The 15,484-nt window shown below is 38.1% G+C and overlaps 1 protein-coding gene across 6 annotated transcripts in view; it reads right to left on the bottom strand.

Annotated features, from left to right (window-relative positions):
• Window positions 1-15,484, bottom strand: part of map7d1b (MAP7 domain containing 1b) — a 79,701-nt gene that overhangs the window by 23,912 nt on the left and 40,305 nt on the right. For 2 of the 6 annotated variants that reach the window (XM_036576833.1, XM_036576836.1), the window contains exons 3-6: window positions 12,920-12,988; window positions 11,518-11,538; window positions 5,211-5,374; window positions 3,230-3,338 (exon numbers count right to left, since the gene is read on the bottom strand). In XM_036576833.1, coding sequence (XP_036432726.1) covers window positions 3,230-3,338; window positions 5,211-5,374; window positions 11,518-11,538; window positions 12,920-12,988 — 363 coding nt within the window. Of the gene's footprint in view, window positions 1-3,229; window positions 3,339-5,210; window positions 5,375-11,517; window positions 11,539-12,919; window positions 12,991-15,484 lie in introns of all 6 variants that reach the window. The other 4 variants (XM_036576835.1, XM_036576837.1, XM_036576838.1 and 1 more) reach the window with 3 other exon arrangements.

The raw sequence follows: 15,484 nt of genomic DNA, 5'->3' as shown, positions 1-15,484 counted from the left end.
GGACTATTCAATTAGCCAAATCAGATGCAGAAGCCCAACTGTGGTGGAACTGATGCTGACATTGTTTACAGAACGTGTCACTTGATATAAAACAGAACGGAGGTGAAACAAAATAGGACCTGGTTGCTATTCATTTACTGATAACTGACGTTTTTATGTTGTATATGTGCTGTTAATGGCCTTTGATAAATACTTTAATTACTATTTGATTATTGATAGATATAGAAAACACCATTTCCTGCTATTATTATGAACTGACAAGACTACCCACAACTAGAGCCAGTCCAAGACCAATAAAACTGCAAGTAGTCAGCATCAGCCGATAAATCATTTGGGCCCTAATCTCAACACGCTCGAAAGACTATGACTCTCTCTCTCACTGCCAAGCCAGCGTTTATGGACCTTGATCGTTCATGACCCAATCAGTACAGCTGACTGGAAGAACTGTCTCACGGTGACTCACATACAGCTCATAACAAAACCTCCACACTCCGACTTCCTCCAGCAGACACGCCTTAACCACAGACACACTGTAACCAATCACTGAAACAACAGCAACAGCACACATTCATCACCACTATCCTCTCTCCTCCTCACACACACACACACACACACACACACGCTTAAACATGCTCACTCTAATGAGAGAGAGGCTCAGCACTTAGGTGTAACAGTTTACTGCAGAGACCTCCAGCTGTCTCACTGAACTGGCACTTCTCTGACCCAAGGCCTAACAGATCATGCCTTACTCAGGGCAGGGCTACGAACTTTGGTGAGGGTGAGGCCCATGGTCAACAATTGGCCCCAGATGGTCTACATTTTTGCTCTGATCCAGCTCCAAACAGTCCTGAACCAAGTAAATGTAGTAGAGTTGAACATACACTAAAAAAAATTCACTGTAAAATTACAGTAAATTACTGGCTGCTGGTTGAATCCCTTTCACAGCAATTTAACTGAACCATATTAACAGTCAATAACAGTAAAATAACTCTATACTGTGACTCCACAGTCAGGATTACTGTAATGCAGCTGCATTCTGTTTTACATGTAATTAAAATACGGTAACCTCCTGTATTTTTACAACTGTATTTCAGTAGCCAAAAATTTACTGTAAATTTACATCTGAAAAAAAAATATTAAAAAGTTTTATTTTTCAGTTACTATAACATCCCATAATGCTGTGCAGCACAACTGTATGTTAACCTCAGTAATTTGTTCTTGTCATTACAGGTCTTTTTGCTCTATGAATATAGTATTTTACTGTTAAAGCTGGTGTTAAATATTAAGAAATCCTGGGAATAATTAAGAGCGTACCTGGTACAGGTGTGTTGTGAGCTGGGTTTGAGTAAATACGTATTTTCAGCCATTTTAAAATGTTTCTACTTCAAACAGCATCAGCTGTTCATTATAACGCATATCAGGACTGTGTTGTTGAGTGCAAAAGTGGGGTCTGGAAACAAGTCTTTTAAATGTCATTTACTTTAATTTGCTACTTCTGCCCAAATAAAGTAGTGTCATGAATTCTACCTCATACTTTCTGACGGATACAGATTTATATAGGTTTAAGACAGTAATGTGCACCGTCAATGATTAAAGTGGTAAGAGTTAAATGTCAATACGTAATTCCTGTCTACTAAGTTGCAATACTTTTACAGTTGTTATGTAAAAATACAGGAGATTACTGTATTTTAATTGCAGTTTATTACTGTGAACAGCAGAATGCAGTTACACCACAGTAATCTTGTGGTGTGGGTGACTGTGAAATGACAGTATACAGTTTTTTTACTGTTGTTTACTGTTAATATGGTTTAATAAGTTACTGTGGAAGTAATGCAAATAGTAACAGCAATTTACTGTCATTTTAGAGTGATTTTTTTAATAGTGTAGAAATAATGAGTAATGAGATTACTTTTTTTCCATGAAGACAGACGTAATGTTATCTCATTATAGTTTAAAAGTAGTATTGGTCATTTTTTTGCCAACTACCCCAACAGTGTTGGCGGTGAAGGTAAAGAAAAAGAAACAAACTCAAGCACATCTGTATCTGAGCTGAGCATCTCAGGCTTGTGGGACGGAGCTGTATCAGCTTGATTTTGGAGCGAGAGAAAACCCCAACGCTCCAGATTTCTAAAGCTGCTCCTCACTTCATGCTACTCCGCTTCAATCTAAACCACTCAGACATGCACTAGTGACATAAAAGAGATGAAGCTGCAGGAGATAATTATGCTACAATATGAACCAATCAGATGTGATCACACACAAGTGAGTAAAATGAATGACAGTCGTTGTGTAATTGATGCAATATTTCTCATTTATGTGAAACCACTGTGCAATGTGCACATCTGAATCAAGCAAATTCAAAGCAACACTTTTTCAGTGTGTAGGTTTGTTGAGAGTTGGCAACTCTGCTCAGTGTTTTATACAAATGTTATATACAGATTCATTTACAATCTAATCTGGATTTGCGAAGAAGACCTACAGGTGAAGAACACAGCCGGTACATGTTCTCAAACAATTAAGAAAAAATTAACCACATACTGTATGTAATTGTGATACACTGTGTAAACCATTAGCAAACTTCTAGTGCTGAGGCCAATGTAACATTACATGTCTTCAGAAAAGTAACTTTCAAAGGAGGAGCAAAAAACATTTTTTAATTTTCAAACACTGTAAAAAATTGCTGGTAAAAAGAGTGTTTATTTTACAGTAAATTCCGGTTTATTATTTTACAGGATCATACTGTAAAAAAAATGGGAATTTAGAGCAGTGCATTGGTTTCATACCAGTGACATACTAGACAATACAGTACAGTTTACGGTCTACACTATAAAAAAATACCATAACTGTACAGTATTGTCTGGTATCTCACTGGTTTGAAACCAAGACAGAACAGTTTATGGACTACACTTTTAAAAACTACTGTAAAAGTACTGTATTATTTACAGTAGTTTACATTAATGTTTTTTTTTTACAGTGTTTAATGTAAATTCTGTTTTTGCACCATTTCTATTGGTCCATTTGTCATAACAGTGCAAACGGCAGCTGTCATTTTAAATGTTCCATGACAAATATAGTTAACTAATTAGGCTCTGCACATACATATACAAACGACTACTTCTAATTCACTGATGACTAGTGTAAATGTAGATAACATATTAACGTAGTCTTTTTCCTTGTGCTCTTCCTACTATTATAACCGTTACTGTTACACAATCATACAATCACTCACTTTCTCTGCGAGACGTCTGGTTCAACCCGCCGGCCCACGACCATCTCTGCTGTCTGATCTCGGCCCAGGTTTTTTTGGTTGATCTTTTGATGGCAGACTCATATCTCTCCTGATAAAGAAAACAGCACAAATACAAACTCTGTTCAGTAAGCTTCACGAGCACATGTGATTGTGTGTTTCATTTGTATTATATCATAGTCCTGACCTTCTCATCACCCAGTATCATTACACCCTTAAAATGGTTATTAAATGGTTCTTCTCTAATGGCAGTGATTATATCTATAACCATGACAACTGAATGCTTAAGTCAGCCTTTCCACAGTTACGTGGTTCTCCTTAAACACAGAGAAACTGCTGTTCTTTCCAGCACCAAAAAGGGTTCCACTGTTAAGTCAAAGAACTAGATCGCTAGATTATTTAGTGTGCCTTTAATAAAGCTGCATAATAAAACAGGGCCTCAGCAATAAGGACCAGTCTGATTCATGATAAAAATTAACAGCATGCTATTTTTAAACATCAGCTATTCTGTTCCTACACCTGTTGCATAACCCCTATAATCCCATCATCTCTACTCAGACATAAATGAATTGTATGTAACCTGTACTGTGTTCCCTCAACAAGTGACTCACTAGCTGCAGATTAGGGAAAAAAGTAAATATGTATACAATATATAAAAGCTCACTCAAATATGCTAACAGGCAGCTACTGGCTGTCAGTCCCTAAGAAAGATGAATTATTGCTCTGTACTGTCTCATATTACTACTAATAATAGTACCACAACTACTATTGTTGTTACTGATTTTACTATTACTACTACAACTACTATTAACACTGCTTGTACTATTACTACTACAGCTACTACTACTATTATTACTACTATTACTACTACAGCTTTTATTATTACTACTACAACTGCTATTACTACTGCTTTTACTATTACTACTGCAGCTACTACTACTATTATTACTACTATTATTACTACAGCTTTTATTATTACTACTACAACTACTATTACTACTGCTTTACTATTACTACTGCAGCTACTACTACTATTATTACTATTATTACTACTGCTTTTACTATTACTACTGGAGCTACTACTAATATTATTACTACTATTAGTACTACTGCTTTTACTATTACTACAACTACTATCACTATTATTACAATTGCTATTACTACTACTTTTACTATTACTGCTACAACTGCTACTACTACTGCTACGATTCCTATAAATATTACTAGTAAAACTGCTGTTACTACTAATATTACTACTGCTTTTACTATTATTACTACAACTACTATAACTACTAATACTACTGCTTTTACTATCATTAGTACATTTACTGTTATTACTACTACAATGACAACAACAGCTACTGTTGCTATGATTTCTACAGCTTTTCCTATACAACTGTTACTATTACTACAACCACTACTATTATTACTACAATTACTACAACACTATTACAACTACTGTAACTATGACAACTATTATTGCTACTATTAAAACTACCTACAATTGCTATTACAACTTCTATTACTACTACTGTCACTACTACAACTACTATTACAACTACAGTTATTATTACTACAAATATTACTACTACAACTAGTACTACTACAATTACTATTGCTATAAAACTATCATTACTATTGCTATTCAAAATTACTTAGAATAAAATAATAATGCATTGAAATACATTTAAATTATATTTCTTTCCTTCTTCTCCTCCACTTTTAAAAACTTTAGTTTATCTTTTCATTTTTTCACTTATAAAGGACTCTGAATGACCACAGTGTATGAAAGGTGCTATATAAATACACTTACCTATCATGTTACCATTTCAGAGATAAGTTGTTTTGTTGTCACAGTACTACTACTGCTAACAAACATTAGTTCATTACCTAAACAGTTTAAGAATAAAAAAGCAAAAAGCATGTTGGGGGCCTTCAGGGGGTAAAACTGCTTTCTCCTGACCTTGTTCTTCTCCAGTTTTTGTCTCTGCTTCTCCTCCAGGAGTGCCCTGCGCTTCTCTGCTCTCAGCCGCTGTTCCTCCAGCCTCCTCCTGCGCTCCTCCAGCTGGCTCTCCCTCAGACGCCGAGCTTTCTCCTCCTTCTCCAACCACTGAGCCTTCTTCGCCGCTGAGAGATAGAGGAGCTTCAGTTAAACAGCGCTACAAAACAGTACACTACAGTACAAAGACAAGGGAAAACATCTTGACAGCAGGAATGACAGAGCCAATGTTACTCATCATGAGATCTTCTTGTTTGTGGCATGCTGGATTATTCAAGATATATTTATGTACTTCAGGTAATCATATCAAGTAAAATCTATATCTTACCCCACAGACCCATAAATGGCCTTCAATTTAGGGCTGCACAATATATTGTTTGTTGATCATTATCGTGATTCTGGTCTTTACAATACTAAGATAACAGTAGGCTGTAATATGCAAATGAACCCTCTGACCAATCACAGTGTGGTAAAAATAATGCAGACCTGTCTTTAACCACGTCACGTTATTTGTTAACCAATCGCAAATACTAGTATTTTGTCCATATTGTGCAGCCCTACTTCAAGCATTTATTTCTAAAATGATAAAACTGCTTTTGGCAGAGATGCAATTACATACACTCTTAAAAGATAATGGTGCCAAAAGGGTTTTTTGGGGCAATGCCATGGAAGAACCACCTTTGGTTCTCTAAAGAACCTTTCAATGGAATCTTTTTGGAAATGAGAAGAACAAGTGTGATGAACTTTTTAAAGTTTTAAAGAACCTCCATATAACGTTAAGGTTCAACACCAATTAGAGGGTTTTCCTTAAACTAGATGTCCAAGCCATGAAACTATATGGCAACCTATATTTTATAAGAGTGCAGCTATAATTACATAAAATAATTCAATTAACTTAACATGACAGTTGCTGTTTTGTTTCCGAAAACACAAACTGTTGGAAAGTAATGCAATAATACAAGTACTTCTGTAGTTTACTCAGCTCACTTTAGCCATACAGCATGTGCAGATATTCAAAATTTAAATCACAATACCTAGACTGTGATCATGGTTTACGATATTATCATCACACCACATGTTAAACACAGACGTTTTGAAAGTCACATTCTATAAACAGCAGTTCTGTGTAGGTGGTTATGCATGTATGCCTAAAATGTGTACAATAAAATAATAATTAAAAATAATAATAAAAACAAAAATGTTCATATTAATGCTCACTGTGAGAATAATTATCAGGCCTATTTGCAGTTCGAACTGCAGTTCAGAATCCCTGCTACAGAGCACAGCAACCCTTCCTGAGAGCTGCGAAAATGCTCCCCCATAAAATAAAGCATGGGATATACCAGTTATTACATTTCTCAGTCAACTTTGTCATTTTTCAGTCATATAATCATGAAAGAGCATCAGCACATGATGATATTACAGTGCTTAATGTGGAAGCTTGAACTGTTAGTAGCATGTGTTAATCCTACAACAAATGAGCATTTGTTTATGCTATAGTAAAACTAATTTCTGCTAGCACTCCAACGGCATTTCCCATGTCATGTTAGCACCAAGTTAATAGGTTTAATACTACATAGCTCCAGCCTACAGTCATTTGAAGTCCGTAACTGATATTAATGTATAGTTTTTACTTTGTATGATCCAGTTTTATAGTGATTAATTCAGTAAACGTTTCTACTTAGTCTTGGAACACAGTCTAAAATATTAATTGTCCGCATGATACTAAAATGTATATATTAAACAGTATCAAAGATGGATGAATAATCATTATCAGCTTTAGAGTGGCCAAACAAACAAATGAACAAATGAATGGATGACATGCAGAGAGACGGATGAGGTAGTATGATAACTCAGTTACGCTTTCTAGGTTAGTTTTTGCTTAGTGATTAACTTTCCCCCGACAAGTTTCTCCAACACTGGGAGGTACAAACCGCATCAGCCTCATGATTGGTGAGGACACTGCTTACGTACGCGTGACCCAAGATTAGGACTGCCCAGTCTATATCAAAAGAGAAGAATGAAATACACTGGCCATCTAATGGACACTGGAAAATTGTTCACAGGACACGCTTTGTGTGTATGTATATATACCGTGTGCCCACAAGAGTGACCTACTAGTAACCTACTTAGAAAGAAAGTCGTAAATTCACCGGGCTTTAAAGCCTAACTCTGAATATCTGACTACTCAACATTATCAAAAATACTGAATGCAGCTGATAAGCGCTACATCATGCATTTAAGCTCTCTATCGTTTTTTTCTTATCCGGGATTATAATCAGAACTAATAACTGAAGCTCGTTCTGCCTCGAGCTGTTAGCGCAGCCACCCACGGGAGCACCATTTCCAAATCAGAAGGCAGCAAATGCGAGCAATAAACTGTATTACTGTCCCATGGCAGTCATGAATGTGACTCCATCAGACACACAACAGGCTTTATTTCCCTTCCTAACACAATAACAATTAAAAACCAATCACGACTGCCTTATTTAAAACTCCCAGCATGCCGTGCAGCAGCTGGGCGCATTCTGCTTGAAGTCCTTCCCTGCGGAAAACATTCAACATCCTGTAAAGGCATTTCCTGTTTTCCATTGCCCTAACCGTGACAATACACACACAGCAACAGTGTGTTGCAAGATGGGGGCCAGATGGGACGGCGGGGGGGAGTGAGGAATGTGAGCCCAGCGGAACTGGAGTGGAGCTGCTTTCATTTACACAGTTGCTCCAAACCCACACTGGAGGGTTTTATGCAGCAAGACTTTTGTTTTGCTATTCAGGCTATCACAGATCTCTGAGGTGTCATTCTAAAATAATGACATGCCTCAATAAGAAACTCCAGGTTCCAGTGTAGGAAAAGAAAATGGCTGTCACGGAAATCCGTACCGTCCCCTGTGGTAAGCTAAAATATTCCGAAGTCAATACAGAGGCGTGGGAATGTTCATAAAAGCCTTATAAAAACTGACGTAAAAGCATTTTTTTTTTTCATTTACATGCTTTTGTCCTTTGTTCTGCGATATTTCAAAGTTGAAAATAATAAAAAACTTTGGTTCACTTACATGGTCACCAAATACTTGACAGTTTTTAAGCCATCATTCAGTAAGGCTATGTTCGCACAGCAGGTAAAAGTGGCCCAAATCTGATTTTCTCACCAAATCCGATTTTTTTTGTTTGGCTGTTCACGATATCTTTTAAATGTGACCTGTTTGTGACATCAGTCTGAACAGATCAGCTCCTACACTGACCCGTATGCTCATCTAGAGGTAAACAATCATGCCTGCCAACGAACCCCAGTCGCTCCCATAGGTTTCAGTGTCATCTTCGCCAGCGTCACAGGAGCCATCATGAAGCTTCACTGACTGACAGCTGGGCTCATCAAACAGAGTGTGTTCCAGCTTGTCATAAAAAGGGTCTTTGTTCGGTTCTGAACCAAAGGGGGCAGTTGTGGGCTGGAGGTTAGGAAACCAGCCTTGTGACCGGAAGGTCACCGGTTCGATCCTCTCAGGTGACAGTACGTGACTGAAGTGCCCTTGAGCAAGGCACCTAACCCCAACTGCTCCCTGGACGCCATGGATAGGGCTGCCCACCACTCCAGGCAAGTGTGCTCACTGCCCCCTAGTGGGTGTGTTCACTAGTGTGTATGTGGTGTTTCACTGCACGGATGGGTTAAATGTGGAGGTCTAACTCCGATGTGTTCAGACACAGTTGGCTAAAAGGTTCATTTCATTTTCATTTCCTCTGATTCTTTGACACTGCAGCTTCGTTCTCCTATGTCTCCTGCTGTCTGGAAAGTGCCTCATATATATGTATATATATATATATATATATATATATATATATATATATATTTATATGGTAACACTTTCTATGAATGTCACGTTTGTAAGCATCTATAAACAAATTTATAACATGTTATAATGCATTCATATGGCATTATAAAGATGATTATAAACATTTATAAAAATGAATTAAACTTTATAGCCATGTTTATTATACATTATGAATTGTTAATATAATGCATTATAAGTAGTGTTGATAACATTATACTGTCAGTGCCAAAGAAGTCAGTCCCAGCGGTGGTGAACATTACCTTTCCCACATTGGGTAAAACACTGATGGCAGCTCTAGTTTAAACTCTGACATTTGAAGCCTGTAATGTGCTTTATTGTTTATGTTTTAGTGTTTCAGTAAATCCTTCAGTAAATACTTCAACTTGAAGCCTCACTCTGAACACTGGAGGAGGCTTTAGTACAGTACGCTTCACTTTACTTAGAGCGGACAAATACCACTTATGAGCTCTTATAATTTGTTATGATCAGTACTTATATATATATATGTTAACAATTTATAATGCATGATAAGCATAGCTATAACGTGTAATGCATGTTTATAAATATTTATAGCCATGTTTATAATGCCTTAAGAATGCACTATAACATGTTATGAATGTGTTCATAGATGCTTACAAAGGTGACATTCATTGAAAGTGTTACCATATATATATATGTATCATTTTTTCTATCCGTAGTTTTAATGTATGTGACTGAGGTTCCTTCCAGTATCTGAGGATCAGACTAGCTGTCAGCTAATGTTACCAGAGTGAATGTACTCCCTTGTGGGTGAGATAAGGCCAGCTGCTCTCCAGCCATTCCCCAAGCTATTTCAGCACATTATTCCAAAGTTACAAAGAAATAAACACGCAAGAATGGTGCTTATTGTATCTGCACTAAGAATACTGTTCACCCCTGAGTTCAAGAAACATCTTCAGCAGGCTTTATAATGTTTTTTCCTTTTTTTTTGTCTTTTTTTTGCATTTTGTACTCATTTCACAGTTTCAATTTGTTTCTCATGAATAATTTAAATCCTACCTTTCTCATAGCCTTTCACAAATGACGTGAGCACTCGAACAATCCTCATTTCAGATGTTATTCTCCTGCAAAAGACCCTTGACTTTTCACTGAACATCTCAGCCATTGTAGAACATTATCCTGATACTTGGGGACGAGCACAAAACACCCTAATCCTTTTAGCTTTACACGGGTTAGCTTACATAACAGCTCCATTCCGAGCTGAAAAAACGACATTTTCATCCTCGATGCGGTTCAAAAGGAACGGTGCTCCAGTATTAAAATGCTGCCTTTCATCTGCCGAGCACAACCGGCTTTACTGCCGTGTGCACGCCGCATTTTGTCAAGCTGGGATTTTTTTTTCTTTGCTCTCCAAACAAAGATAAAGGGTTTTGTGTTATGCGTGAATTGAAATCTACTGTGCCGAGACTTATCTAGGGGCTAACAGCTGGACACTGGCTGAACTTTAGTGGGCTAGTTCCTGCACGGCTGCTGAATGGGCACAGATAGCCAAGTAGGCTAATCATGCTAATGGTCAAAGTAATTCCATCTAATCTACTGCTGTGATGACGGAACATTTATCAGGGTCCTATTGAATGGGTGAAAGTGGATCTTCATTAGAGGGACATTGATTTATGAGGGTTGATTCACACATGCAAAAGGCGATTGTACACATCAGCTATAGGTCATCTGCAATATATATATATATATATATATATATATATATTCAAGCTACACATCCTTTCAGACCCACAGCGCTGAGTCATCTTCTCACAGTGGAAGGATGGACAGAAACACCTGTGGATGTTTTCAGATCTGAAGCAGCTTGATTTTCTCCTCTCTCTCAAAGATGAAAGCTTTAAGTGCTGTTTATCTGATGGGGACAGTGTTGATGTCTACCAGGTCTTCCAGGTGGTTGTTAGGAGTCACATTTTTTTTGCAAAAACGTTTTTTTTACCTATTTACTCTTATTTTCTCCTTCCTTATAAATGGATTACTATTATACAATCTCATCAGAAACATCTCCTGAAAATGAACAACATGTACTTAACGTTAGCTTTGTAAATTGGAAATGTAAATAAAAATGTATCAAGCATAATCCGATAGGTTATGCTGTTTGCTGCATTTTAGTGCTTCGGAAAGTGACCATGTGATGCGGTACTGCTGTTTGACACAAGCCTGATGTGTACAAAAAATAAAACCTACAATTAAGAAAGAAATTGATAGGAGCAATTATTCCTGAATCTGCAGAACCCAAAAGATTTACATCCAACTGAAATAAACAGCAAATTTTCTACATTTACGGTACCATTAATGGTAATGATTGACAAAATGAACAAATGAAGAAAATCAAGCACAAAATTATATCACGAAGAGCAGCAGCCAATGAGATCATCACCTGCTCTGAGTTACGTAACACGTCTTACCTTGCTCCTGGGTTCGCTGGTCTGAAGCATTGAAAACAACGGAGAAGAGCAGCTGTCAATAACGGTCGATGATTCAACCAAACCTTTCTTCTCACTCCTATCATCATGGATGTTAAAGGAAAATCCCACCAATTTTTCAAAATTTCTGAATAATTCAAGAGTTCAGATGTAAACAAAGTCATTCAGAGTGGTTTAGTGTAAACTGGTTCACTATAGAGAAACTTACAGACTTTACAGTGGTGCTGATAGGAACCAGACATCACAATGTCTACAACACAAATATAGACATTTTATTTAATATCCAAAACCACCAGTGAACCTACACGTCTTCTGGAATGATGATGGTCATATAGTGGTAAATCTAAAACAGTACATTTTCAGTCAGAAACTTGTCACAGCTCTTGTCTCAGGCATCAGGCAGCTTTTAGAGGCATTAAACTCTTCTAATCTATTCTACCTGGTTCCTATCACCAACACTGTGAGCAATTCTAACTCACATCAAATGACATTGTTTATATCTTAATGATTTAATTATGCAGAAATTAAGAAAAATAGATGGAATTCCCCTTTAACAGATGCAAGCTGGTTTCGATTAGAGGCCAGTTAGCAGCTACAACTTGAGCACTGAATCCAGGGCACATTACACTATGGCCTCTGGGGCCAGATGCAGAACTCCGTAGTGTCCGTATGAATTAACCTGCCCACTGTCTGCTTCAATCACTTCAACAGCCCATGTAAGGAAACTAAGTTGCAAAAACAGCTAATTTTTAATTCATTGTTTATATGATGCCATACACCCTCACATTCAGCCTACACAGTTTAACTCACGCTGAAGTTATAAGGAGTGTTTCAGCCCGGACTGCTCTTTAAATAAGGCATAATACGGGGCAGCAAATCAGAACAGAGTCCATTTGATGCTGTGTCTTTAAGACTGATATTTGGATAAAATTAGCTCTGCTCTGATTGGCTGTCACATACTGTGCCAGATTCAAAAGCAATCTGGGCTGAAACACTCCGTATAACTTCAGTTTGAATGGGTGGAGCTAAACTGCTGTAGTCTGAATAGGTGGATGTATGTAAATGTTTTGATTTTGTGTCATCAACAAAACAATGGATTCTAAACAGGCTGTTTGTGCAGCTTAGTTTGCATACGTGGACTGGAGTCTGGAGAGTAAAGGCATCTTTTGAAACTTAGTAATGTTTGCAGATTACATTCAACTGTTTTATTTCAAAACGTCCGGTTTTCCATCATATGAGCCCTTTAAGGGTGAGGAATAATCAGCAGTAAGTGTTTTGTTCTCAGTAGGTCAGTGGGTAACAGGTCCTTGGCCTGACTGTAATTTTCTCTGAAGACCTGCAGCTGTTCTCGGGCCACTTTAGGTCAGTGTGGGAGTGGTCTTACCCAGGTATTTGGCTCTCTCCTCTCTCCTCTGCTTAGCCAGCTTCTGTCTCTGCTCTGAGCTCATCCCATCTGAAACAGCAAAACAGCAACATTTCACATTTTACTGACACAGCACTGTATTCACTGTTAAAACAGAGGTATATGTACATATACATGTATATTTCTCGTCTCTTGGAGTTTGCCTTCTCTTTTATCACTTACTCTCCATCTCTTTTTTTGCTTTTGCCCACTGTCCATCTCTCTCTCCTTTCTATTTCTCTTTTTCTGTCGCTCTTTCTCTACTTCTCTGTTCTCTCATCCACTTCCATCTCTTTCTTCTCTCTCTCTCTCCTCTCTTTCTTTGCCTATGCCTTTTTTTTCTCAGACTCTGTCTCTTTTTCTTCTCTCTCTCTTTCTGTCCCTCCTTTTTTTCCTCTCTCTCTTTGTAAATGAAGGCTTTGAGTCTTCTATGCTCCGTCTCTCTCTCATTCTCTCGCTCTTTAAATAGAGTTTGAATCTTCCCCCTCTCTCTTTCTCTATAAGTCTCTCTCTCTCTCTTTCCTATTTGTCTTTTTCTGTTTCTCTATTTTTCTAGTTCTCTCTTCTTTCACCCACTCTGATATCTTTCTTCCTCTTTCTCTTTGCCTAGGCAAGGGGTCAGCAACATGCAGCTCCAGAGCCACATGCAGCTTTTTCACTACCCCGTTGTGGCTCCACAGCAGAATCAGATTTGTAGGTAAAAATAAAATAATCCTCCTTTACAGTAAAATAAAGCTCTGCTGATCGTTCAACACAGTTTAACAGTAAATGGTCTTAACCACTGGAGTTAATGTAGAACTGCTAATTCACCCTTTAACCCTGAAGGTTGGTGCACAGACTGCTGGTCACACAGCAACGCAGACAACAATCTAGCCTAACAAAAAGGCAAAGAAAATGAATTACGATGAACATCGATAATTTGGGGACAAACAGACTTATTTGCATTTATAATCACTCCAGCTGGTTTCCTGACACGTTTAATCTGCAAAGAGAAACTGACAAACACAAAAAAGTCGAGAGGCTGAAGTTAGCTTGTCATTCGCCAGCTTCTTGTAAGAATTTTCCTGTTCCACCTTAAATGGTGCCTGAGGTGCCAGAATATAACTGCTGTACCATTTAAGGTGGAATGGCAAAATTCTAACAAGAAGCTGGAGAATGAGAAACTGACTTCAGCCTCGTAAAAAATCAAACATTGAGAGACATTTTACCAGAAACTATTCTACTTTTGGAAAGGTTTCCTGCCAGAGATGTGAGAAAAGCGGCTACAGCTGAGCTAAAGCTTAAAGCAGAGCAAAGTGAGTCTGTGTTTTTTTTGTTTATTATATTTTTTGCCTATACTAGTAGATTAGCACATACTGAGACATATTTACAGCCAAGATGGTAAAACTTTACTTCAATAAAAATGGACATAAAATGTTGTGGCTCCCAAGGTGGTTTAATTTTTTTTGTTGAAAGGACAAAATGGCTCTTCTTAACGTTTGGGCTGCTGTACTAGGCCTTTTTTTCCTTACACTCTCTCTCTCTCTGTCTCTTTTCTCTTTCTGTCTCTCCCTCTTTTTCTCTCTCTGCATTCCCTGGACACCTTTTACGGTCTCTCTAGCTCTTCTTTTCTTACTTTCCCGGTCCTTGTTTTTGCCTCCCCATCTCTCTCTCCCTCTCTTTCTGATTTTTTTGGTCCGCTTAGCTCTCTTTCTGTTTCTCTTCCCTTTTTGTCTCTTGCTCTCCCTGCCTCCTTCTTTTCCTCTCTCTCTGTAAATGAAGGCTTTGAATCTTCCATTCTCTCTCTCTCTCTCTCTCTCTCTCTCTCTCTCTCTCTCTCTCCCTCTCTCTCTCTCTCTCTCTCTCTCTCTCCTCTCTGTCTCTCCACTCGTGGATCTATTGATTCAGTGAAGATCAATGAGACTGCCACGTTGTCCTGAAAGAGCGATTGGAGTAATTTGTGATGACTTTTCACTTCAGCACTTCAGTTCTCAGCCACTCAGATGCTTTTCTAATTAGTGAATGTGTATTTTTAATCAGAGAGAGAGAGAGAGAGAGAGAGAGAGAGAGTGAGAGAGGCACTCCAGCACCCCCAAGCCGCACTGCTGAAACACGGTGTGAGTATGAAAATGCATCCACATCAGGATGCATTGATGTGAAGGAGGTGCTTCAACTGTGGGCACATGCACAGACAGACCCAGACCCTGCCAGGCCTCTGCTCTTTTGCCTTAAGACAGTATAAGCGCCTTCTTGGTCGGCATGTATAATAATTGTGTTTTATATGGCCATTTTTCAAGATCAGTTTCAATGAATCTCCTCTGAAACAGAGCTGGTAGCTCACCTCAGGTTTCATCAGTTTTAATTGCTTTTGGGCGCCCCCTCTGGTGCAGTACTGACACCTGCGACCTATCACGGATGCACACTCCATCAGAGCACTGAAAATCCCACCAATAAAGCACTTATAATCTCTTTAAGAAAGCTCCACATTGCATAATGTGCTTATTTTGAATAATAACCAAACAAACTGCAGTAAGAGGCGCTAATACCTGCTAAATCGAAATTCTGTTA

This window comes from Colossoma macropomum, unplaced genomic scaffold (genome assembly GCF_904425465.1).
Source record: "Colossoma macropomum unplaced genomic scaffold, Colossoma_macropomum, whole genome shotgun sequence".
NCBI lineage: Eukaryota > Metazoa > Chordata > Actinopteri > Characiformes > Serrasalmidae > Colossoma > Colossoma macropomum.
Note: the sequence above shows the minus strand (reverse complement) of the source record. Positions and strands in the feature narration are given on the sequence as shown.